Raw genomic sequence first — 26,900 nt, forward strand, 5'->3', positions numbered from 1 at the left:
TTTTAGTCACCTTTACGTATGGTCAGCATGGTGAACGTTTGGCTCACTGATAGATGGTCAGTCAAGTTTACCCGAGTATAGTGCACACATCCACCTAGGTGAATGATTTGAGAGGAAGCTAGCAGCTGAAGGTGTGAGAGCACGGACACAGCAAAGCGACAAAGGCAAACAAAACGACATAATATAAGAAATGTATAACCAAATTAGTAAGAGTGTGCCGATTAACGTCAAGCCCATCGCTTAGAGTATTGGTCCTGCTTTCTCTCTAACATGGATCTGCTTCTGAAACCATTTACAGCTCCTGCTTTCTTGACTTTGTGCAGCACTCCATCATGAGTGAGGGCTGCCAGCTTGTACAATCAGAGTTAAGGTCTGATATAGATGATAGATATTCAGTTTTCAGTACTATGAGCACTGTATTAACTAACTAATACTAATACACCTGCTAATAGTACTCTTAGGACTAACCTGTGTGAGTTCTTACAGTTAAGTACTTGGACAATGATGTCATTTCTGTAATTTTGGCTCTGTGCAGCACTGCAGTGAATTTGAAATCAAACAATGACTGAAGACTTTCCATTCTGTCATTATTACACCAACTGTTTTGGAATTACGGCGCCTATTTTTAGGGGCCTCAAAAAAAATTGGACAACTTTTCAGAATCACAATAAAATTATTCTGATGCTTTAGTACATGCACACAGAAAACATTGAAAACAATGTCAATGTCTGTAAAATCACTCCCATTACTCTCCAGCTTCACCCTGTCGCAGCAAAGCAACATCATTTTAAACTCAGGGACTGGAAATTTCCCACTGCAGTGCGTTCTGGATCTTGGCCTTTCTCCCAAAGCTGGTAAGTGTAGAGCGCTGTACTTTTGACTTTTTGTATTTTTTAATTTTTTGGATGCTGTGTCCTATGATCTGTACTCTACCAGGACAACTTAACGGCCACTTTGACATTCAAAAAGTCTGGCTGTATATCCAAGAAACATTCCCTCGATAAGATGGTGTTACCTGTATGCTTCTACGGCAGAACGAGCTGACGATACAGATCAGAAAAGAGCATTCTGAACATTTTGTCCATTCACATGTGAAACAAAGACCTCTGAAGTCTGTGTAAGGGCTGGAAGAAGCAGTGACCTAATAGACCTGTCTGATAAAATAGGGCACTTTCAGAGAGTCCAGCTGTTTTCTTGCATGAATAACCAAAATGTAAACGTTGCCTTGGCGATAATGTTTTAGTTCATCAGTGTCATTTTTTTCTCTGAAAAGAAAAAAGCCCTGCAGGTGTATGAGACACTCTGCTTAATCATGATGCATTATTAGTCCCTAACTGCTGGAGAAATATCCCGTGTGATCATAGTTAAATCAGCCATTAACATAATCCATCACCTGAGGAGTGACCCTACTGCCTGAACAACAATCCATCATCAGCACACCAATAAACACTCTGCTATTTTTCTAATGATGAAATACTCACTGCCATCACACCCAAGGCAAGCACAACTCTCTATCAAGATAAGAAATATGAAAGAATGTAAGAATTGAATTGCTTCTGTGTTATCTATCAGCTGAATGGAGTGGAGTCTGCCTGCTTTGTCTAATATTCATTGTGCAGCAAAGCATGAGGCAATATATCAAAGTGACAGCAGTACACTGGGGTTCATCGTTAGCTTCACAGATTCACTGGGAAAAACAAAGTAAAGCAGCTCAGGACACAACACCGCTTTAATACGGTGTTAATATGGAACAGGCGATGCTAACGAGCATCAAGACACTCGGATGGAAGACTGACTGATTTGGGACAAAACGTTACACGTGTAACCCCCACGAGTGGTGACAGAAAGAACAACGCACACGTACTAAAAATGTTTCCATCACTGCGACAACTGAATGAGACTCTTAATATCACATCACAGTCACAATCATGGAAAAGATGAACAACTTCACTCCCTTTTTTTAATTAGATTGACTGAGGTGAGTGTATAAGGGGAACTTAATAACTGCTAACTCAGCTTCTGTTAAATATAAGAATTAAGCAATATGAGGTATTGGGTTGCATTAAACACTAAAAACAGAGACAGTTAAAAAAGCAACAAATACGGGATCCAAAAGTCCAAGATCCTGAGCGACGAATTGGATCGTTTGTCATTACTTTAAAATTGGCTGCCTATGACAGTTACAAAAAACCAGACTCTTTGATTAAAGTTGGGGATACGATTGTAGTCTGCGACAAAAACGAGACAAGTCCTCAAATCAGCATCGCCATTATTACAAAGCCAGTATGCAGGTGATTGGTTATTAGGTTAGATTAGCGCTTGGCAAGCTGTCAGCGTCTGCACCTAAAGAAATGCAAACAAAGAGCAAGTGCCAAAACAGAGAGTTCCACATATGGGTAAATCCCCAACTTTACAGCATGAGTTTAATAATGTGTTATAATAATAATGTTACAGCTACATTTTCTATTTACTGTTATGTTTAGGTTCAAGTTAAAGATGAAGATTTGTTTTTAATTCCCCAAATAGCATTAAATTACATGTGCCTTGGTACCCAAACTAGCTAGCCACCACTGGGATTAGCCGATGACTCCCTCCCTCTCCCCTAATTGATTGTGGTGTGCTAACATGCCAATCTCGAGCCTTCAACAGTACAGTCAACAAATCAGTGAATGATGGGAAGTATATTCATTCTAAACAGCAAACATAAATTCCAGAGGAGGCAAATGATAATATTGACTTTTGCTTTATAACTACATGGGGAAGTTGCTGCTTAATTTTGTATATACATCATCTGCTCAATAAACTGTGAGTAGGCTGAGTACTTGGGTCAGTGAAATTTTCATAAACGATCTCATTTTTATTCCCGTACCAGTGAAACAAAGTTGGTGACTGGTGCAACACTACAACAGTGCACCACACTTTTACTTATCATCGACATAAAGTTTTCAGTCTGGTACACAATGATGCACGACTTGGACAACGCTATTTAATTACAGTCACAGAACAAGGGAGTGTTAAAAGAAGCTAACACTTTCTATCAGTGTGAAACTCCTTCTTATCTCAAATTTACATCCATCCAACCATTAAGCATGCCTTAGCACCATCTGCTGCTAACGACATCAAACTTCTGCCTCGTCAGTCAGAAAACAAAACAAACACACAGGTCTCTATTTTGATTTTTGATTTTTTTGCTGTTTGGGTAGTTCTGAACAACCTACTGACAAAAGGAGACACAGAAAACATCGGGAACCTTGGTGTGTTTTGGCTCAGAGAAATGTTCAAAGACACATCACTGATGCTCAGACCATAGATCACACACTCCAAAGTGACTCAGAACACTAACCTTTAGATTCACTGCCAAAGCCCCAAAGCATTGTTTTGCTGAAATGAGTAAAAGTGATGAAATCAGTGAGGGAGAGATAAAATGAAGGAGTGTTAAATGGAGTGAAAGGATGCTACCATCTGCCAGCAGGCAAAGAAAGAGCCCTTATCTTTTCCACTAAGCATCAGTACATGGTTGTCTTTAATGGGCTGATTCAGGCGGTAGCATCAACCTGCTCTGTAGTCCCGGCCACAAAGGACCATAACGTCCCAGTAATGAGTCGTGTTTGGTTGTGTTTTAATTCGCCGTTTTGTACTACAGGGGCCTGTGTGTAAATATATGTGTAGTTACGCACTACTACAAAGACCTCAGAAAGCCACAGACAGCATCTTTCATGCCACTTGCAGTTTTTTTTTTTTGGAAGTGCTTGAATTTGTTCGTTGCTTGTCGAGCATCTCTGCTGAAACCACAAAGTCTGCATTAGTCAAAGGCAGAGGATGCTAGCAAGAAGCAACCACCACAGCTGATTGACGATTTCATCCAGCCACATAAGTTGCCATGTTTCAGGTAACATTTCTATATCTTCTTTATGACAAACGGTAGAGCAGGCACGCCTTAAAACGAAGCAGCTCGTGATTAGTCCCTGTTACAGCAGACGAAGGCTGGGAACTTCTACACATACAAGTGCTTAGTAGAAGGGGTGATAAATTTATGGAGTACACGGTTTCCAAAAAATATTCAGTAGGTAACACTATTTGCTCAGTGCACTGAATTCTAATGGAGCTACACCAAAGTGTAGCTCCATTAGAGCACTGATGTTACTTTAAACTGGATCATATCTGAAAATGTTCATTTGCCATAATCTGCAATATCAAGTGTGGCTCAAACTGTGTCGAGATCTCAGTTTCCCAGCTCTCCTATCACCCCAACTGGTCCCAGCAGATGGACTGCGTGGGTTCCTGGTCCTGTCTGAGGTGTGTTCCTGTGAAAGCTGAGTTTTTTCTCCCCACTGTCACCAAGTGTTTACTCACAGTGGGAACTGTTGGGTTTGTCTTTGTTGTGTCCTGATCTGTGAGATGGTGTGATTTGGTACCAGACTGAACTAAAAGTGATGACTTTTTTATTAGTTAGTCAGCCAGATTACTCAAAAACTGCTACATTCAAACACAAGAATACATCAGCTGGGAACATGACAGTAAAACTTCTTCAGCTTCTAGCACTGAGTCACCTAATCCTTTTGTAGATATGCCCACACAGTCAGGATTAAATTCAGCAGTGAAAACTCTAATATTACATACTTTGAATAAAATATTTCTTGACAATCTGCACCTGAATAATTCACATTTCTGACAGAAATTTGGCAATTTGCTGCTGAATACCAGCCTACTTTCTGAATATTATTAAAGCTTCAGATAAATCAAAAATACATGAGCTGTATCACAAAGAGCTGCAGTCTGATGCTGAGCTTTTCCAACACTTAGTGTCAGGATATTGCGGAGATCACCTGTCCTTGATATTGACATGGCACTGATGATGAAAGTGCTATCAGGCGCTTCCCTTGTAATGCAATTATAAGAGCAAATGCTGCTGATATTTAGCTTGTGGGTGTCAGTTTTCCATTGATCTATGAAGATGTCACTGAGTCACAGCCCTTCAGCTGACAAGTGTACAATCTAATAAGAAGAGCACTTGAGCAGCAGCCTGGATGAGGTCATATTTACTTGTGTTCAATAACACCATCACTGCTTATAAACTGCAGTCGAGCACATGGGGCGAGAAGAGTTAATGGTGCTGCGGAATAAGATGAATTTTACACCAGATCATCCAGTTCAAGCATAAACCTGAGTACAGTTTCGCACACATGCACACACACACTCTCTTTCTCTCTCTCACACACAGAGCTTGATGATTCTTGACCACTAATTACATCAGCAGTGAGTGTCTGAGTGCATGTCTCTAAATGTTAATTTGATCTAGCACCAGCATAGGCAGTAATAGCTTTCATGCTGCTGATTAGTAAATAGGAGGATATCTGAGTGACTGCACTTTCTCACAGTCAATCAGGAAACACCCTAATAACAGACATTAGCTGTCTTTATGGTGCTCCTGGTCAGGTCAGTGTTCGCCTACTGAGCTTTTTCTAAACATATTAGCTCTAATGATTCAGACTCTGTCACTAAAAAGTATAATATCTTTGGTAGTTTCTTACAAGTTTCTAATACACATGTGCCGGTTCCATATGAGCAAGACAAGCAGTAACCACAGCATTCAAGAGTTAAAAACCTGCAGATCCTGAGGTGGCCATCTGGCACTGGCTCCAAAAGCAACTCAATTTCAATATACTTCAAAGTTAAAAAGGTCAACTCTATGGATAGTTTCCCCTTTCATAACAGCTGTACAGTGGGTGAATTCATGTTATAACTCATTCATTTAGATACTGCCTAGGCTTACATTTAGGGATACAGCAGCTTGGGTTGGCAGGTGTGCTAACATAGGCAGCAGACATAGCTGTCTGCGATGTATTACCCATACCCGAAGTGTCTGTAGAGGCCATCCAGTTTTATTTGTCTGCTACTTTGCACTGATTAGCAATCATGTGTGTCTAGCTATTGCACCCATACACTTAGCAGCTTGCTAACCAAGTTTGCAAGCATTAGGTGTAGTGATCAACTCTCTCTTCTGTACAGAAGAGGATAAGGGCCACTGAAAAAAAATAAAGTAGGCACGTCTTTTCTTTTTCTTTTCCAGAATTCTAAGAAAACAGAATTTATTTAAAGCAACAACTGTTCAACAACTATAAACTGTTTATAAGATGAATACAATTAAGTAAGCTCACACATTGTTTTTAAAATGTCTCTTTACCAAATCTTTTTCCCTCCTTTTTCAGATTATGAAATTATGGACACCTATGGTCAGTTAAAAGATCGTGGTGTAATAAAGTTCTAAACCCAAACAGAACAACTGTTTTGATATTTGATGTTAAAAAATATCAAAGAACATCAGTTATGATGTTTTTATAAGAGACACGCTTTAGCTTAATATAAACCTAAAGGCAAAAATGCACATTTCCTGTTACTGATCACTGAGCAGGCAGCAGAGATCCTGAAGACAAACAGACTAAAAGAACAACTCAGATATGTTTTCTGTAATTAAGTGTGGTAATAAAATAATGTCTCAAAGAATGGTGAGTCAATGAGTGTAAGAAATTGCACTAATGCACCTCCATCAAACACGCATGCACTCAGCACAGTCTCTTGATGGCCATCATCTTATGCTAGGCTTGTCTTCCTCCTGCCTATTATGTGTTTTCCCACCAGCTTGTTTAACTAATGCTGCCATTACAAGAGGTCTAGGCATTAGCATTCACAGCCAAGATGGCCGCCAAAGAGCCAACCAGCAAAGAGGAAAACGTTGTGTTGTGTTGTGTTGCTGCACTGTCAGTAGACACTTGTTAGCATAGTAAGGAAGTAGATGCGTCCTGAATAATGAAGCAGAAACGGAACAAACAGCAGTTAATCTGGTGGCCAGTTGAATTTAAGGTGTTTAATGCTTGCAGTGGCAGCAACCTCAAAACCAAATACACCAGACGCCAGAACTTAAGGGAACTGTTCAGCTGAAGTACGCATCCTACTGAGCTAGGAGTCCGATGACATCTAGCAGGTCAAGTGGAGTGAAGAAAGCAAAAGTTTGAGAAGTTTGACTTTCAGTCAGCTTCTGGGTGATTCTGGAAAACCATCAGATGACAGAGGACAGAGAAGCAGTTTCCTGCCCACCTTGATGCAGAGGGATGTCTGGGATGGAAGGAAAGGCTTCTCCATCCTAACAGAAACAATGGACACATTTCCAGGACCATCAATTATGCTTAAATCCTAGTTGCTATGCCTCTGCAGCATTACCTGGAAGTTGGGAGTCATGGTCTTGAACTGGCAAACGTTTAAGCCAGGTGTTCCAAAGACTGTTTACCAACTTTAAGAGAATCACACTCCTCGGCCTTCCTTGGACACTCTAGTGTACTGAAGAGGAAAGGCCATACATTGGTCTAACCTTGGATTCAGGAGAAACACTCCAGTGTTTGTCCTTGTTGTAGAACACTGGACCAGCTCTTTATTGTTTTGGGGCTATTTAAGGGTGCATGGTTTGCCAAACCAGTGTACATTTTTTGTGGACTTGGAGAAGGCATTCAACAATCCTTATGTATACCACTGGATGCATGTTACATACTCCCAAAGGTTAGGGTATCCAAACCCTAACCTTTGGAAGTATGGGGTATCTGGCCTGTGTTTAACAGGCTATTGCATCTCTGTATATTCCTAGTGAGAACCTGGTTCACAATACCAGCAATAAGTTGGGCTTGTTCCCAGTCGGTGTTGGACTCCACCAAGGCTCCCGTTTGTCACTGATCCTTAAAATCCTTAAAAATAGCTCTGCAGTGAGCTGCCACTAACTGCCACTAGGCTGTACTCTATGTGATGTAGATTACATCTCATCAAGTGTAGAGATTAACAAATGGCAGTGACAAGTGAAGGATATTTTAAGTTGACATCACACACTATATTAAAACAGGAAATGCCAGTGTACTGTGACGGATCATTAAAACAAGTATTTTTCATGCTGCCTCTATTGCAACTGCACAGGCTCAGTTCTATCAACAGAGTAGAACAGACAACTCAGGAGTTGTGCCACAAAGGAACAGAAATCAAAAGGCGTTAAGAAACACCTCACTCTGCTCTCTTGGAATAATCCCATACTAAATATGTAGCTGCTGTCAGCAGGAGAAACACATATTACTTATGTAAATCCTTAGTGTCAAAAAGGTACGAGCTGTTACATAACAAATGTAGCCTGAACTATCACCTCACTGCATGATGGAACCTCCCAACATCCCACCAACACATGGCCTCATTCACTCCATCATCGCTCACTCTACCTGTTTGTTTGTGTTAGCACTGCCCTCCTACAAACAGGAACCTGTGAGTCTGTACAGAAGCTTCCACAGGAGTAATACACTGATCGGCAGCTTCACCATTACAGTTTCACAATATGTCAGCTTCAGTCACAATCTTTCATGTGAGTAAAGCAGGTTGAATATTGAACTACTTAATTGTGGGTTTGGTTAAAGGCTGCTATTTCACTGTCAGCTTTGGATAAGGTTTCATCTGATATGCGCACTAAGTGACGGTGACAAATTATGTCAATGTCGTCTGTATATTAAAGTATTTCACATAAAAATATAAACACAGTTCTACAATCTGCCACCACATTGAAATATTTCTATGGCATTACAAAACACAAGTTTTGACTTAACTATCAAAAACACATTTTAGTTTCTGTCAGTGATCGGAGGGATAATGTTAACGCCGGTCCAGATTTCCTTGTCCCACTCATCTGACGCTCAGATGGATTTAATCAGCGGCTTCTTCAACTAAATCTGGTCAGCTGACAGGTGTCACTTGTGGCCTGTTGACTGTGCTGGCAAACTGGTAGCCTGTAAGCTGTCTACTAAAGGGGCAAAGGCTCCACATTTCCTACCATCTGAAATCTAAAAATTCTTCAATGATGAGGAAAAGGAAAAAACAACAACACACTTTTTCTTTTCCTAACTGAATCGCCTCACAGTCCCACAGATTTTTCTTCCCATCAACCAAGATGTTCCAACCCCAGTCAGTAGTAACCACCACACTAGACTCTTTGTTTCAAAGTTAAACAGCTGCCTGTTTCCAGTTATCTGTTCATGGTGGATTAGAAGATCATTTCTTTATATGTAAGGAACACACTGCTGGCTTTAAGAAACAACAAGGTCATTGTGAGCAGCATAATCCTTCATACTGTACCTTGACGTTGTCTGGATGCAGTCCTCCAGGGTGTTTGTCCATGTACTGACACAGGTCTGTGTGCTGGGTGAGGACAAAAGGCAAGAACATCCCAGTGTTAGTGTGAAGGTTTTAAAGGTAAGTAAGTAAGCAAGCAATTTATTTATATAGCACGTAAGATTCCTTAAAGATCATCTAAAGTGGTTACCACCAAGTACACCTTAGCATATGCAAATGCTTTGGAGCAAAAACAGCTCTAGAAATTGGGACCAACTAGATGTTACTGTGATTTTATTGTACAAAGCAGTATAAAGGAACATTAAATGCTAGAAGTTAGGTGGTCTAACACAATATATGGGCATCTTGGATATCACGTAATCATCATATTTTTTCCTTACAGTCATTTTTTAGGTTACTTGATAGAAAAAAGGAAACTGAACTCTTAAATATATATTGATTCGTGTAAATCAAACAAATTGATGCACTGTCAAAAAATTTTGGAGTAATCCATTAGAAATACATGGGAGCAGGCGCCGTTTCATGGGCGCCACCATGTTGACCCACCATCTTGAATACAGTCATTGAGAAAGACATCATCATTTTATGTATGTACATTTTACACTGTGATTGATTGAATTGATTGAAGCCTTTATTTGTCACTTGCAGTTGACCTGCAGTGAAATTGGACATAGGGAGGGGCAGCCATGTATGTGGCTAGAGACCAGCCATTGTCACTGAATGCCATATTATACTCATTTACAGCTCAACCGTTTTATTTTCAGAGTCAAAATTTCAGAGGCACAACTGTGAATATCTACAGAAATCTTTAAAACATGCTGGAGGCTCTGTTATGGTTTGGGTGCATTTCAACCAGTAGCCCCACTGGTTGAAATGTCAAAATTCTTGTCAAAATGGATGGAATTTTGAACGCAGTAAAGTGCTGTCAAATTAATCCAACATCTAGTACTATCAATAAATATTATGATTGTCAAATGCTTCATTTTTCAGCATGGCAATAATCCCAAACACACAGCAGGGAAGTAATAACAGACCTGCATACAAAAACCTACCATGGAACACTATGAGTCATGGAAGGGAATCACATCCAAATTAATAAAGTAGAAGAACATCCACAGAAGAACTTCAAGAAGCCTGGAAAACTATTCCTGAAGACCACTTAAAAAAATTATAGGAAAGCTTGTCTAAGAGAGTCCAGGAATGTTGACGTATGAAGGTCATCACATCAAAAATGACTTTCCAGGTGATTAGAATTGTAATGAGCTGTATTTCCATGTACATGTCTTTTGTCCTGTCTCGCTCCCCTTACCCCGACCAGTCACGGCACATGGCCGCTCCTCCCTAAACCGGGTTCTGCCGGAGGTTTCTTCCTGTTAAAAGGAAGCTTTTCCTTCCTCATAGGTGGATGTCTAATTGTTGGGGTTGTTCAATATTGTCTTCAGGCTCCTGTTGTTGCAATTTAACGCTTTATAAATAAAGTAAAATTGAAACTGAATGAATATATGTTTGCATGTTTAACTAGAAAATATGAAGAAACAAGGGGTGGCTCTAAAATTTTGAGCAGGACTCTATGTTTGGGTCTAAGTTATGTACATTTTTGCTATCTGCCAATTTTTTGTGTGCCTGTAAATTCTGATTGGTCCAAACCCAATCAAGCTCAAAGCAGATGCTGTTATTGGTCCACACACTACTTTAGCATATGTCCCCAGGGAGAAGAAATGTGGCTTATTTTATGCCAGAGTTTATCATATGAGCTGAATTGATATTCTTATCAGAAAATCAGACATGCACCCAGTCTTGGTCTGCCCTCCACCTCTGTGCTTTGAGAACAGATTTGTGGATGGAGGCAGTGACTATGAAACCACACTAATATTTACAGTCCCCTACTGCTGGCCACACCACAGAACCTCCTCTGCTGAATAATTCACAAAGACGCCTCAGCACACACACACAGCATATTTGTCATTGCTTTTCATGTCAGCTGTCTGTCCCCTCTCTCTGTGCGTTTCCCCTGCATCCTGTCATTCACCATTAGCTTTGAGGGGAGAACAACGAATGGATTTTTGGGGCAGCTCAAGCTATTAGAGCACTGAACACAAGATGATATGTCAACATCAACACAATTTAGCATCCTAGTCAAATAAATAACCACTGGGTGCCGGGAAACCGGGGTAATCCCTCGTTGTTAAAGGACTATGTGGCATCATGATTGAAAGATGTCCTGTGTTAGTGAAGAGTGTGTATAACCACTTAGGATGAGACGTCCCTGTTTCACCTTTAAAGGCAAACTGAGCTTTTTTCTCATTCTTCATTTAAACACAACCCGCTGGGCTCCATCCTTGATTCAGAAGCCAAACCCTTTGACATGTGTCAAATCTACCAACAGGGGGCATTCCACCATCCCCAGTCTAATAAATGTAGTAGAGAAGGAACGCTGAGTAAGCTGGTTGAGCGACCTGGCCATACTCAGCATGAATATAAATGAGCCCATCAGAAGCTGCTGTCAGTTGGTGCACGGTAAAGGGTAAGACAAGATGAGACTGTTCTGAACAACGTGGGTTCAGATCTGTCCAAAACTGTGTTGAAAACTTTTTATCCTTGTAGTACACTCCTACTCTATTTCCTCTGTAGACACTGGAGTCTTTCCTTATTAATTAGAAAAACGTCCTAATCAAGTTATTTTGGGCCTTGCTACACAACATTTGAATATTATTCTTTGAACTTGTTTGGACAGGCAGCAGAAGTCCAGTCGGTTCAGTTGGATGAAACAATACTGTCAGTGGAATAATCCTGTAACTGTGACAGATGTGGTCACCAATCCTTACAAGTATGTAGCTAGTTTCAGTTTAACATACTTATAAGGAGGTTGTCATGTCTGCTTCTTTTACTTCTCCTGGTAGTGTGGTTGCTTTCCAACTAACCAGTAAACCGAGCACAGTGTCGGTTGGTGTAAGTGATGTAATTGAGGTCAGCCGGAATTCTGGCAGATAAGCTTTTCTCAAAACAATCTTGCATCAGCTGATGGTTGACACGCGTTTGGATGTTTGCCTCTCTCATATATGAAAATCTCTGCAATATGTTGTCAATGAAGTCTTGTGACACTATCAGTGACATTGACCCCATCACAACAAAAGTCTCTTTGCTGCGACGGGGTCTTGATGTCGCTAGAACGAAGCCATGCCAATAAGTACAAGAAAAATATCAGTTTTTTGTTGGCTACAGTTATCCATATTTGGAAAAATGATCACTGACATATATTTTACCTCCTAAGTATCCAGTCCACTAGAAGTACCAGTATTACTCAGCATTAGATTGTGACTGGAACCCACTGTGAATATTGTGGACCAATAATTTTTGCCAATGTTTTTGTCAACATGTTTTTTTTATGATGAAAACAAGGCAATAACTAAAAAACCCTAAAAAAAACCCTAACCCTGAAACACAAGGACAAAAACTTGGATAAAATGAAATCAAACTTTCATCAACAAATAAAAATGAGATGAAAAATAGGAGAAGAGATCTTATCAGAACTAATTAAATTCTGTAAAAAGTTTTTCGGACCATAAGGCAAAAAATAGGGTAATCTCCTGGTGCAGTAAAGTTAGATGCACACATTTGTTCTGCCCTGTCTACACTGTTACTCATGGTTTTGGCAAAACAGGTTTGTCCCACCAGTTTCCTTGTAGTATCTGATGGTGGCTCGACAAGACATCGCCAATCACTCTGTCACGATTTGTCTTTCAAAAATATCTTAAGTAGATCGCCCTCACGACCCTGGAAATGCTCCAGCTCAGATATTATTTCCACCTGCCCGTTTAACCCTGGAGAAACCATGGGGTCAAATTTGACCCCATGGTTTCTCCAGGGTTAAAGATAAAGACCACAAACGACTGTCACACCAGCAAATATTTGCCAGACCTTGGCATGTGCCATCATTAATAGATACTTAATGCTGTTGCTTTTTTTGTGGGTGAGTCAGAATGTTTCAGCTAATCTAATGATCTTCATTTGGTAAAACTGTGCATTGATCTGTTCCAGAGGTTTCTGGTCAGCAACCTCCCTCCCTTTACTTGGCTTTAAGAGTGTTGTCGAGTCAGAGCGTTCCCACTGGCCATAAATGCATCAACAGAATATTATTTCTGTTATTTGTGCCCGCAGTATTTGACGGGACAGTTGTGGAAACATACTAAAACCATGACCTTCCAATAAAATGCCCGCTTGGCTTCCTGTTGCAGGCACAGACAGACCAGGCTGTGGTGGACCTGGCTGCCATCCTATGGAGCAAAGAACGGAAAAAGCCCTAGCTGCTTTAACATTCCTCAAGTGCCCTAAAACTAAGAGTATGCCAATCAAAATATCTACAGCTCATGTTACTAGCGGGAGAGTATTAAAAACTGAAACTCAATCAGCAAGGATGTACTGGGATCAAATCAATCAAACTAAAGAAACACATAAGCGCTGACCTCTGTTCTTTGAAAATGTGGCTTTGTTTTCTTTTGAATGCTAAAAACAGATTCTTGATCTAATTTTAAACCTCCACAGTCCCCCCGTAAAGAGCCCAAATGGGTGATCTCAGTGTGCAGACTCACCACATATTCAAAAACCAGAGTTAGGGTTTCCTTGGTGTGGATGATGTCATGAAGGAGGACGATGTTAGCATGCTTCAGGCCTTTCAGAAGAGATGCTGCAGAAACAAAACCGAACAGAAAGAGGCAGAGAGTTGATACCAGGGAACTGCGTTATGCTTTCATTAGCTGCATTATTAGAATTCCTCATCACATACAGGGGATCAGGAAAAGATTAAAACACAAAGAGAAAACACAGGGTGGATTTACTACTCAAAGTTCTCACACTCATTTGTCAACATGTTCATGACGTAAGACTTATTGTTAATTAGGAGGGAGATATGCTGGGAAGATGATCAAATCGTTACAGCGGCGAAGCTTAAAGAGTCTTAGTTGGGAGGCTGGGTATGATCAGCACATTTACATTACTTGATTGAAGTCACAGCTTGAGTAGAACACAGTGAGCATTGTGCAAATAATACACGATGCATGTTCAGTTTTTGGTGGGGACATTTTATAGCTTTGACATCACAGTCAAGTTAATTTAGTAACAAAAAGAACAAGTTTACTTTTTTAACATTTAATACTAGATATTTTGATTTCAGATTGAACTACCTTACAAAAAATCTCAGACACAACAAACGACTTCTACGAGCTTCTAATTTACTTTTTTCCACCAGTGCTGGTTTTCAATCTAGAAGCAGTTCCATCAAATTAGAGCCCTTGCATAAAAGCTGGCATCAAATTATCACCACAAAACTGCTTGGCCTGTAGCCACTGGAATCAGTGAGTAATGAAAGGGGCTAATACAAGAAATTCAACCCAACTGGAAGATGTGACAAATTTTCTCCGCATGCAAATTACCCCAACTTTTGTCAGTATAAGACTAGTTATAAAAGAAAAAAATGCTAACTACACATTAAAGAGATAATATTCTACCTTAAATCAGTGCGCTATATCACTCTAGGAATGTTAGCTTCTGAACTAGCCAGAGCTAGCTAAAACTAATGCTACGTTTAGGCTGTTCGTTTTTTTTTTTTTTGTAATTTTACTTATCACCTTGAAATGCAAAACAAATTCTGAGGAGCTCACATTTTGGTCATTTAGTCTCCCCTTCCATATAAATAAGGGGGAAAGCTCATGTTGTCAGTTTATGTTAAATTGGAAAAATAACAGCGTGCTTCCTGCTAAAGCTAGCTAGGTAGGTCAGCAGAGTTGGTGACTGTATGCTGTCCTTTATATACTCGTTAAGTTAAAATATTATTGTATTTTAGTTGAATTTAAAGTATTTCATTTATATTTTAAAGCATAAATGGAATTTTCAGACATTTAACAAACTGATTCATTTAGCAAACAAAAAGTTCTGTTCCAAGGACACAGGGGACACACAAAACCTCTGAGAAGCAGTAAGTGATAAGGCCTCATCAGTATATTCATTCTGTATGAGTACCTGAAGGTAAAAAACACAAAATCACATAAGCAGATCAAAGGCAAGGCTCCTCTCAGCAGGAAGTTAAAGCTATAGTCTGATACCTCAAAGATCCTGTCACCAGTTTGAAGATCCAACCCCCTCTCTCCCTGCCTCACACACACATCAGTGGTAATGGCTCGAGTGTGTCGACTTTTGCACGAACACACACTCACAGCTGTCTTATACTCTGTGTGCATTACTTTATTCAGCAGCAGTCTGTAATGCCGCTCACATATCTGTGCTCTAAGCTCACTGCTCAGTAACTGCTGAATTAGTTCAATTTCAAATTACCTTTCTGATCTTCTCATAGGGAGAGTTTTAACTGTGTCTGTGAGGAGTCTAGGATAGCTCTTACTTTATCAGACCTGGATCATAAGCAGATCAAACAGACAGCATCACTTTCTCATCTAAATTTAAATACCAGTTCCTCCCGTGGAGGTGACTGTATCTTCTTTCAGTGGAGTCTGTAAAACGAAGTGACAGGACAAACCAAGCCAAGTAAGGACGAGCTCTGAACTTCTATACATACAGGACAAAGTTTATCATTTTAAACCCTACAAGCTGTGAGTTAAGCACTTCATATTGTAACAAGACAATTCACATGATATACCTGTTAGCTAATAGCGAACTTTGAGTTTTTCCAATGTCTTGGTTCAGCTAAGAACCGACATCCCATCTCCAGTCCTGTTCAAGCAGAGCTCACTCCCCCAAGCACCAGAGATCCACCAAACACATGTTCCTTACACTGAAATACGTTTTAGGAGTGAATGCTGAAAAGTACAAATTAGCCTTGATCCACTGAACAGATTTCTTCTTATTAGAGGACTAAGAGATGTCCAAATGGTAGTAGCACTTTTTTTTGCTCCCACCAGAGTGGATCAGCTGCCTCCATCTCACCCTGTCTCTAGCATCCTCTTTAACCAAATCAGCTGTCTGCATGTCCTTCTTCACCACGCCCATGAATCTTCTCTGTAGTCTCCATCTTTGGTTCTTTTTTGGTAGGTCCATCTTTAACCTCCATTGCCCAGCATATCCACTCTCTCTCCTCTGTAAATGTCCAGACCATCTCAGCCTTTGCCTGTCTTGTGCACTGTCCATTGCTTCAGATGGGTGACCACACACCGGCCTCGCTCTCTCATTCAAATGTGTTCTGTTTCGCTTCTACTGACTTTTGCTTGGATGACTGACCCCAGGTATTTAAACTCATCTGCTTTCTCTTGTTCCACACAGACAGTTTAAAGGGTTTCTGATCAGGTAGGGAAAGTTAACACTGACTGGAGTTTTAAACTGTCCTTATTTCATGATATTTACCATTTATGACTGCTGAGGTATATGAGGACACGGCTTTGGCCTTACCACTTGCAGTTCTGGACTGAACTGAGATACTGAGCTGTTTTAGTAGTGATATTAAAGTAGTTTATGTAAGACAGAAAGTGAAACTATTAATATAGAAGGAAAAATATGGTATCTGTGTCTCTACGCACATAAACGTCTTACCTTCCCTTATGGCTGTGAAGGGTGTTCCTTCTTCTTCTTGCAGTCGAATCACCTTCAAAGCCACTAGTTTTCCATTCACCCTGGCAGCAACATGAAGCACACACAATGTATACTAAACTGATCGAGTTTCTTTTTTTGCGACAATAAAGGAAAACTCTTAAAATGAGTGAAGCCAGAGAACAGCGAGGATATTTAAGCCAGAGAAATGTAATTTGGCGGCAGTGGAGTGAGACGCGGGTACAAGGCGACGGGATTACAACTGAATGAAGCTCACCAATCAAAGCTGTTGTAGTTTAAGAGTGAGGCCAAATAACATCATTACTGAGAAGATTAGAGTCTGTGGAGTTTTGTACATTTTCAAGAATTTAATTAGCAAAACCTGCGAGGAAAGCGGCAAACCATGAAATGTGAACGAAGACTATTGAATCATGGCATAAATACATTCATCCTATAGTGATTAAAATAAAGGAAATTACATTGCATTTGTGAGGTTCACAGCTTTGCAGACAAGAAATATTATTTACATAAAACCTATTGAATTATTTCATTCCCAAACAGCAATGCTCTCGTATAATTAAATGTAATATTCGCTGCATCCATGAGTGATTTCTAGCAACTATAAAGAAGAGTAACTGGATTAGACAGTGATTCCACGCTACTTACTTGCTCTTTCCTTTGTAAACTGTAGCATATGAACCCTCTCCCAGTTTCTCCAGCTTTTCATAGGAATCTGCCTTTCCAAATTTGGGGCTGGTGGGCTGCAGGAAGAAAAAGAAAGAGATATGAAAAGGCAAAATGAGAGGGTGAGTTCAGTAACCCAGAAAAGCGGCACCTCGGAGGATTTCACAGAACACATTTACAAGTGTCTGAGAGATATTAAAATCTGGAGGCTCCCTGCTGTATCATCGAGGAGGTGTAATGTCGGTCGGGAGGGGGAGAGAGAATTTTTTTTACCAAGTCTTCTTGTAAGAGCTCCTTTTCATTTAATTGTCAGCTGATAACTTTTAGACACTTTTCACCATCTCAGCACTTCACAGAGAAAGAAATAACTGTGGCTCGAAGAGAAGAAGGCACAGAAGTGAGCATATTCATAGCTAACTGCTAGGAAAGGGGAAACAAGTCAGCTCTGAAACTTCAACTCACTGGATGCTGTCCTAACATCTGCTGTTGTCAGTGATGAGGAAAAGTGCTTTGATAACTAAATGTAACTCTGACGAAAGCATACGTGCCAATCAAGTATGTGGATGCACCTCCTCCTCGCTCAGTCACCCAAGAGGAGAAGTAGGATGGCGACCTCCTTGTGACTAAGAAAAATCCAATTATAGTTGTGGTAAGGTTAGGCATGCGAGACCCTCAACCTCTTGGTAGCCACTTTCGATTGCAAGGCGATTGGGTCTAAGACAGGCTGGTGAGGATTTGTGAATAACTGTCTGATTTCTAAATGCAGACAGACTGCCACCGCATTGCATACAGTCTTAGTCAGTTTGCACCAGTGAGCACAACCATCTCTGCAATAGGCAGCATGATTCACCTGGTTGCCAGCTGCTTGTACTCTGATAACATACCTATATTAAAAGAAAGGTTGCCAAATGTCATTTTACAACCACAGCAACTATTTTGTAGATCTGTGAAGAAATTTCTCATTTTCTGTTTCAAATCTATGAGCTTTGCTGAGTTATCACAGTCAATTGTTGCATCGCATTGCAATTGCCAACTTGTCCCCATTGCCACTTTATCAACATTTTAACACACAAGGCAACTGACCGTGAGTGGACACAAACCTGTTTCCGGTCTTCGAAGCAACCATTTCAGTCAGACCACAAGTTCATTGCACGCGGTCGAAATAATGTTGACTGTCCAGCCCCTGTTTTTTCTAACAGTTGGAGACTTTTCACATTCTTTGTCTATGGTCTGAGCAAAACTGCAGAAATCAAAACTATAGGTTGTTAAACCTGAAACCACAGTTAGCGATAACAGGTATCAAGATACTGGCTATTAACTTGCTTTGTTCATCGAGGCTTTTTGCCTCAAGCCGTGGGGCACTGTCGTATGGTTGTATCCGTCATTATGTAATTGTCTGCCGCAAATTAAAACTTGGGGATCCGGGCACTGACTAACAGTGTGCCGATGTAGTTGAGATTACATCTGTCAGATGAATCCCGAGCCATAAGTACCTGGAATATGATTTAGCACTGGAGGCTATTCAGGTAGCATTCTTTAAGGTCCTGAAGCAGGACATACTTAATGTTCTAGTCTTCAAATCCCTTTAAGCGTTGCTTTAAGAAAATGTTCTTTCAGAAGAAAACTGTCCTTTTTTCTATAATTTTAACACATGAACACAACAGGGACTGAAAACCTGCTTAGAGTCAGTAAAGCATCAGAAGCTTTTATGGCCCTGAAAGCACAATGCAACCATCTTCCCTTGTAATGCATCTTTAACCAAATCCCATGCTTTCAGGAAATCCCTAAATGACAGTGCAGCGTTTGCTACATCTGCACTGTCTTCATTGCTTTCCAGCCACCCTCCTGTTAGCTCACCATCCTTGCAGCAGTAATAAGCTCAGCATTTCTGAGGGCTTCTCTAAACAAATCAGACTTCCCCCTGGGATCAAGGAAGAAGTGAAGCTCTATCTGTGAAACAATTGAGTTGGACAGTAAGGTGGCCTGAAGAACCTCTCCCAGCAAGGCTCATGAATACAGAACGAGTCTTTTTTTCTGCATGAACCACTTTCACTTTACATTTGCCTTACTGCATCCTCTTTTAGGAATAACTGGTGGGGGGAGTTCATTGGTACCAAAATATTACCCAGTTGTCAGAGCTGGATCATCACTTGGCCAAAGCAGGCAACTGCCTTAACATCCCTAAAGCTGAGGGTTTACTAGATATCAGCTGGGTCTGCATAACTGGATTAATCACAAATCCAGAAGTAAGAAATTTTCACCTTTTAATCCGTTATTAAACTGGTGTCAGTCTGGTTATCATATGAATCTTTTAATTCATCTGTATCTTTGCTTCATTGGTTTTCTGCTCTAACAATGTCAACTTTTATGACAAGAAGGGGAAAGCAGAACATTATGAGGCCATTAGACAAATGCTCTGAGTCAGGATAGTCTACAGATTTTGATCTAAAATGGTTAAAGACACATATAATCTTTAATAGTGTGTTCCCGTTTTACAACACAGTCACTTTTGTAAGCAGTTATTCTGACATTATTGAAACATGTGCACTAAGTTAACATGAACCGTATTTTGCCACATGTTGTAACTGTGATATAACAAAATTCCATTAATCTGAGGTCGACTGTTCTTTAAAACCCGTTAATGACTGATTCTGATGGGGGAGAGTGGTTTGTAGAACAAATCCAAATTTCTAGAAATTTTAAATGCCATGTCCTACAGAACATATAGTATGCCATCCCAGAGCCTGTGCAGATTTATTTAAATTATAGGACAAAAGCCAAAGAAACAAAAGACACAGGTCCAGAATTTAGAAGTGGGATTCTGAAGGCTGATGGTCCAGAGATTAGTCCACTATCCATCTTTTTTAATTAAGGGCTTGAAATGTTTGAGATTGAAGTGGGTTTGTTTGCCTGAGCCAAATGACCACGGACGGCACAAATAACACAATTTCATAATCAGGGCTGAAACAATTCATTAGCTTCTCACAGCGATGTTGGCAGGCAATCAGTCAAGCCTCGTATTACACTTATTAAATCTTATCTGTGTGCACATTCATTAAACCTTTCACATTCTGTGCCATTTTACTTTTATGTTTCTGAAAAGAACCACATATGTATAAAAACCTAAAAATCTCATTTGCATGATTAAGAAAATTGTGTTATTTGTATGCTGTCTTCAATTAGGCATGTGAACAGATACAGGCTGGCAAATTTGTTTGACGAGGAAATAAAGAAGAAAAGCCAGCAGCGTCGCAAAGCAACAGAAATGCTGACGGAAACTGGTTCTTTGACAGCATCTCAAAGGCTGTATTATTTTAGAGATGCATAATGCAGTCAGATTCATTTGTCATTCAACAAATAGCCTCTTTGTAGTATTTCTGTGGCATTTCTGTTTGTTTTGTATATCTTTGCAGTCATTTTAAGTTATTTTGTAGACCCTGTCGCAGCAGATGGCCCCGCCCCTCCCTGAACCTGATTCTGCTGGAGGTTTCTTCCTGTTAAAAGGGAGTTTTTCCTTCCCACTGTCGCCACAGTGCTTGCTCATAGGGGGTCATATGCTTGTTGGGTTTTTCTCTGTATGTATTATTGTAGGGTCTACCTTACAATATAAAGCACCTTGAGGCAACTGTTGTTGTGATTTGGTGCTGTATAAATACAATTGAATTGAACTGAACTAATTTCCATCGACACAGAAGAGGCATACCATACTGTTAGCTCCAAGTTGTCTTAATCTTTCATTACAATTGCATGAGAACAGCAACCAAAACTAAATATTAACTCAAAGAATCCTGAATAGAAATCTATTTTACATGTAAGAATGGTAAAGATAAAGGCGGTTGTCCCACCCATGGTCACCAAAAAAACGATTAATCAACAGCCGAACCAACAAACGTAAGAGCCAGTCATCTTGTTGCCTCATGAGATTCACAACAATTTCCAGTGTTGTGAATGTTGGGGATGCATATCTCCTTGTTATCATAGTAAAGCTGTAGGCTAGAGTACTCATCGCTTTTCTTGGCATTAATTAGCATTAACATCAATTAGCATTTGTACCCTGATAGGACAAGAGATTGTTCCATATTGAGGAGTTAAGATCTCATTTGGGCACTTAACTTTGTAACCATTCCATTTATCATATTTAATCAGTATAAAGATCTGTTCCTAGAAGGAATTGTTGTTCCTAAAACTGTGCCAATCATCAGTTGTAGATCATGTTACAGAAAGAGACTAGCAGTGATGTGGCGACAATATCAGGGGAAGTGCATCAGCTCATAAGAATGAAAAAGACGGCAACAGTTAGTGTTACAAAGAGGATAGGTCCCAAAATTAGAGGACTACCTTAACAACCACAGCCTGGAATGTCTACTGGCTCCCATCGTTCCACTACAAAACATTTCGGCAGGAGCCCTTGATGCTTTGAACAGTGAAGTATGTTACAGCATGTTAGAGCAGTAACATGCTACTCCCACTGATTGCCACTGATTGCCTAACAGCAACATGCTTCACAGCTGCACTTACTGACTTACTGTCCCCACTAGTACACCTGCTACATTTGAAGAATGTTAGGATAGGCAAAGAACAGATAGACACATAGAGAGATCTGTCAACTATAAACAGATTGTTTTGTGTCTCTTTAGTTTGCAGTCATGTTCTTATCTTTATACAGCTTTTTATTAACTTTCCTGTTAAAAGTCTAACTATGAACTAAACTATACCACTTCACTCTGTAAGCATGTCTACATTCTCTTAGACTCACCTTCTATTATTTGAATGACAATAAGGCAAGACATATTTACTTGTGAAGGTTGGCCCTACCTCAGTTGCTTCAGTCTGAGTTCATCTGATTGAATATTGCATTAGGCCTTCCGTGTAAGTTGTCTTAACAACCTGTTGTATGTGGTGGTGTATGGGCGGAGCCTGACAAACAGGAATCTCATCTTCACTAAATTTTCTTTTGAGGTGTGGACGGTGACCAATCTTTTAATAAGAGACGAGCACAACGTGGTTTCAAATATGAAGTGATTAATTATGAGCAAAAGAAAACCATCTACAAGCTACAAACTGTGTTTCCATGACAACACTGGCACAATTGTTGACTGACTCTTAACCGACTATTTATCAAACAGACACTTTATCATCAACACCTCTGACGATGGTGGCTTTGAAATGTGAAGTCTTGCTTAATCAACCTTTCTCCAAAAGGAGATACGTGTTCAAACTACTGTCACCGCGCTCAGGCTGACAAGTTTGATTTCACTGGAGTTGAACCGTTCTATAAGAGAGCCTTTGCTCACTGATTATTCTGTTATTAACAACCTGCTCTTTCAGTGCATGCATAATTAATAAGAGCACAAATTGTAGCTTTTCTCAGTATACTGTTCTGAACTCAAAGCAGGGTTGACACCTAGACATTGCACCACTAACTGACAGCAGGTGTCACTGATTATCAGGAGGTGTCATAGGACAATAACAATCATATTGTGTAACTTCACAACGCAAGCTAATGAAGTTTTAACCATTAGGATGAGTGTAGCAGGCTGTGATCAGATAAAAAAGGGTAACTACTCACTGTAATGATCATTTTACAGTATCTTCTTCTATTTTAAAGTCAAATGACATTGCTGCACCTGCATCCACACTAGACTTTCACCATATTTGTATTTGGCTGGTTAGAGCCTGCGCTACAACTAGGTATGCATATGACCAGTCAGCTACAGTAGATGTTTAAACACTCATCGTAAGTTGTTAACAGAAATGCTTGTCAGTCAACTACGTATCTTTTTTATTAATGAACAACGCCACTTAACTGTTGTGCATTAATTGAGGTCCATGTCTCACCACTGATGATCCCAGACAAGCCCCCAAACGTAACAAATTTCTACTTTTAAAACTAAAAGTGAACACAATTATCCTTCCCAGGAAGGCCAATCGCCGATTTTGCTAGCATCTTTAACAGGTGACTTGTTTGATGCATGTACAACTTGTTATCATTAGGCATGAATGTTGAATGAAAGTTCCAATACGATACATTGATACACTACACCCATTAATTTTCCGTGGCTACTCCTGAGAAGTTAGTTTCCTTATTCTTTGGTTGCTCCTTGTTGAATACATAAGTAAGACTAACACCCTAGCATGAGATTCTTAAGCAATGGGATTCATTAATACTGAACAGCACTTCAAGCTTCGTACAGTAACATAAATCAGTGTTGTTATGTGGAGCCAATTATCACCACTTTGAACAAGTTATAACCCTCCTCCTGTCGAAATAGCTAAAAGGAGTGCAAACTGCCGTGTATACTCAGCCCCTCATTAAGGCTAATGTCCAAAAGTTTTTGATATTCAAGGGTGAAAAAAATTAGAAGTTGTGCATCTGGTTCTTCAACACTATACTGTGCTGTTTTCTATGCTGCTGGAGAGGTGCACTTACAGAACTAGGGCTGGAGTGGCGGCGCAGTTTGGGGGACTCTTTGCCAGCAGATGAGCTCTTGGCATTGATGCAGGCATTGTTCTCAGAGTGGACCCTTTTCACCTGACTGGCGGGCTTCTCAAACGGGTCGAAGCCACTCTGCGTGCGCTGAACTCTCACTTTCTTGTCTTCAGGGATGGTGTCCAGGGGCTTGATGACAGAGTCTGTTCCCTGGCAGCTGCGTGTGGACATCTTTGTGACACATATCTGTCAAAAGAGGGGAAGGGGAAGGAAAAGAGAGTGAAGTGAAGAAAGGAGGGTGAAGATAAATGTGAGCATTAAGGGGAAAAAAAAAAAAAGTCCATCTGCGATTACCAGTGTTCAGCCAAAAAACTGACTGTCATCCAGATCCTGCCTGTTTTTCATCTCTGTCAGCCTGGGTCTCTTCCCTCCCTGTAGAGCCTCACTGCTACCTCTTTGCTAGGATGAGAGCCTTTTTATCTCCATCTCTCTTTTCTCTGATCAAAACAGCTCCAGCCTCCGTCAGCTCTGCTGCACATGCACTCGCTGCCGGCTGCTGCTGCTGTCCCTAAACTGCACATACACACAGTCCCACCTTATCTCTGACACACATCTACGCGTTCAGACAATTGTGCAGACATGCTACAGAATGTCTCCAACACGCCCACCGGGCACAGCCCCCAGTACTCACCAACTATTTACAACAAAAAGCGCCTTAGCAGCTGCTCTTCCACCATGGACTGTGTGTACGAGACACAAAAGACCCAGGCAGCATGACATGTTTTGCCACGGTTCCATTCAAGATTAAATATTTAGGTCTGAACTCCCCAGCAGGAAGAAGTTCTAATTACTCTAAAACACAAGGAGGAGTCGTCTTGCAGCTCACTGGTTTGCTCTTTACACGGGCCAGGTTTCATTGGACACAATGCAGCTTTTTTCACTGCGCAAGCCCCCTTCCCTGTCACGCTAATGTGATAAGATGTTATAAAAGAATAATATAAAAGCAGCAGCTATTGATCGGGAGGTTGGGTTACCACAGATTACTGAAAACCAGATCCAGGGTGCATTATACAGCACTGTTCAAAAGTCTCGAGCTACCCCTCAAAGTTAGACATGGACTGGTGTTCCACTCATTTTCAGCCCAGTCATGGTATTTTCTATTTTCAGAATATTTAAGCCACTTAACGCTAATCTATAAGAAAAACTTTAGAATGCGGTACAGTATGTCTTTAAAAAATATGGGGAAAACTGGACAAGTAGAGGACAAAAGGAAACATAACCTAATGTAAACATATTTTCAAAGCCATGTCCTTACAAAATAGGAAGAAATGAATCTGGCCCTTACTGGCACCTACTGTTTGCTGAAGCCTCATCAGAAATGTCTTGGTGGAAGGGCGACTGTCAAGAAGCCGTTCTTAAGGAAGGTAAACAAAGGTTGATGCATGCAAAATTATACAAGAAATAGACGAAAAAGGGCTTTGGAGTGATTAATCCAAACTAGAAATTTTGGGCTCAAAGTAATGTCAGTACAAAGGTGTTAAGAAGAGAAGTTCGGCAGTGAGCGTCTACGGCCATGGTGGAAGCTCTGTTATGGTTGGAGCTGCAGTTGGAGATCTTGTCAAAACTGATGGAATTATAAACACTCAAAAGTACTGACAGAGTTTGATCCATCACATAATACCATCTAGAGAGCATCTGATTGACATTTGCTTTATTTTTCCTCATGACAATGATCCCAAGTACACTGCAGTAAAATCATATCTGGATAGAAAAGCACATAATGGAACACTATCAGTCTTGGATTGGTCTGGGATTATTGCGAGAGACAACAGAACAAAAGGCAGCCAACATCCAGAGAAGACCTTTTAAGGTCCTTCAAGAAGTCTGGAGAACTATTTCTGAAGACTTTTCCTTTTCTACCAGCAAAATATGGAGAAATGATGGATTGCTGAAGAATTTTGCTCAGTGCAAAGGGTGAAACAGTTATTCCTGTTTTTAAGATATCATATTGTATAAACTAAACTACAGGTCTGTAATGATGATGATGTACAATCAGAGGACAAATTAAAGTGAAGAGCAAAATGTTTACCCCACGCAGCGAAGACAGTGGGAGGGTCTTGGAATATTGCAATGGTGGGTCTGCATGTCCCCTTAAAGTATCAGTTAATACAGGTGGCTCATATTCTGTGACCGTCACTAGATCACAACCCCAATACTAAAAATCTGCTGACCTGTTAGAGAGCACTTTACACCACTTAGATGAATGTCAAACCATTCCAATACACATTTTGTTACCCTTTTCTTTATTTTATCACTCACCTGCAGGTGTCCAGATAACTTGAGTAATTACAAGTTAAATTACACCTCCCATCCATCCAACCAAGTATTTTTTAGTAATTACGAGTCAGTTACAACAGCTGCAAATCTCCCCACCGACTGCAATATTGACATCTGACTGGCAACCCAGAATAATGAAGCTTTCACTGCACACTGTAGCTCTTCCAGCTAAACAGCTTTAGCTTTATAGTGGAGAGGATGTGCAGCTTCAAAGCTTCAAGTCCGAGAGATCAAAATTCAATTATTGGAAGTATCACACTTAAAAGGTAACAAGATATTCTCAAACCTGTATGAACCAACTGACATCTAGACTTGACACACACTGAACCCTCTGCAGCTTTAAATAAAGTACTCAATCATTCAGCCCTCATTCAGAAAATTGCATAAAAATTGCATACCTACATGCAACATATTTAGTCCAGCATCTCCACAAAGTCAGATAACCATGATCGATATTTTCCTACTTTCAATTGCAAGTTAAAAATTATTTGCAGATTCAGCAAATATTTTACAGTTTTGGTTGATTCTATGAAGACAATTCTTTCTTTTCAGTCAAATTCAAAATCACTTTTTTCATATTAGCTCAGTTTAAAAAAAGTTAAGCAATGCGGCCACTTTTATTCAGAAGATTTCAAGCATGAAATGAAACTCCAAGCGAGGGAGTGACATAAGAACACGTTTAGGCAAACGAGCACGTAAACTGGGCCAAGTAATACACCGGAGTAAGATGGGGAGAAAATAAAAAGAAATGAGGAGGTTGGAGTCAGAC

At 40.2% G+C, this 26,900-nt stretch overlaps 1 protein-coding gene across 4 annotated transcripts in view; it reads right to left on the reverse strand.

Moving 5' to 3' along the window:
- The window catches only part of cdk14 (cyclin dependent kinase 14), a 224,447-nt gene that overhangs the window by 125,061 nt on the left and 72,486 nt on the right, over positions 1 to 26,900 (reverse strand). For all 4 annotated transcript variants that reach the window (XM_063486668.1, XM_063486669.1, XM_063486670.1 and 1 more), the window contains 5 exons: positions 23,795 to 24,040; positions 17,347 to 17,441; positions 16,684 to 16,763; positions 13,740 to 13,834; positions 9,154 to 9,216 (listed from right to left, as the gene is read on the reverse strand). In XM_063486668.1, the coding sequence (XP_063342738.1) occupies positions 9,154 to 9,216; positions 13,740 to 13,834; positions 16,684 to 16,763; positions 17,347 to 17,441; positions 23,795 to 24,040 (579 nt within the window). The remainder of the gene's footprint in view (positions 1 to 9,153; positions 9,217 to 13,739; positions 13,835 to 16,683; positions 16,764 to 17,346; positions 17,442 to 23,794; positions 24,041 to 26,900) is intronic.

Source organism: Pelmatolapia mariae, linkage group LG10_11 (genome assembly GCF_036321145.2).
Source record: "Pelmatolapia mariae isolate MD_Pm_ZW linkage group LG10_11, Pm_UMD_F_2, whole genome shotgun sequence".
NCBI lineage: Eukaryota > Metazoa > Chordata > Actinopteri > Cichliformes > Cichlidae > Pelmatolapia > Pelmatolapia mariae.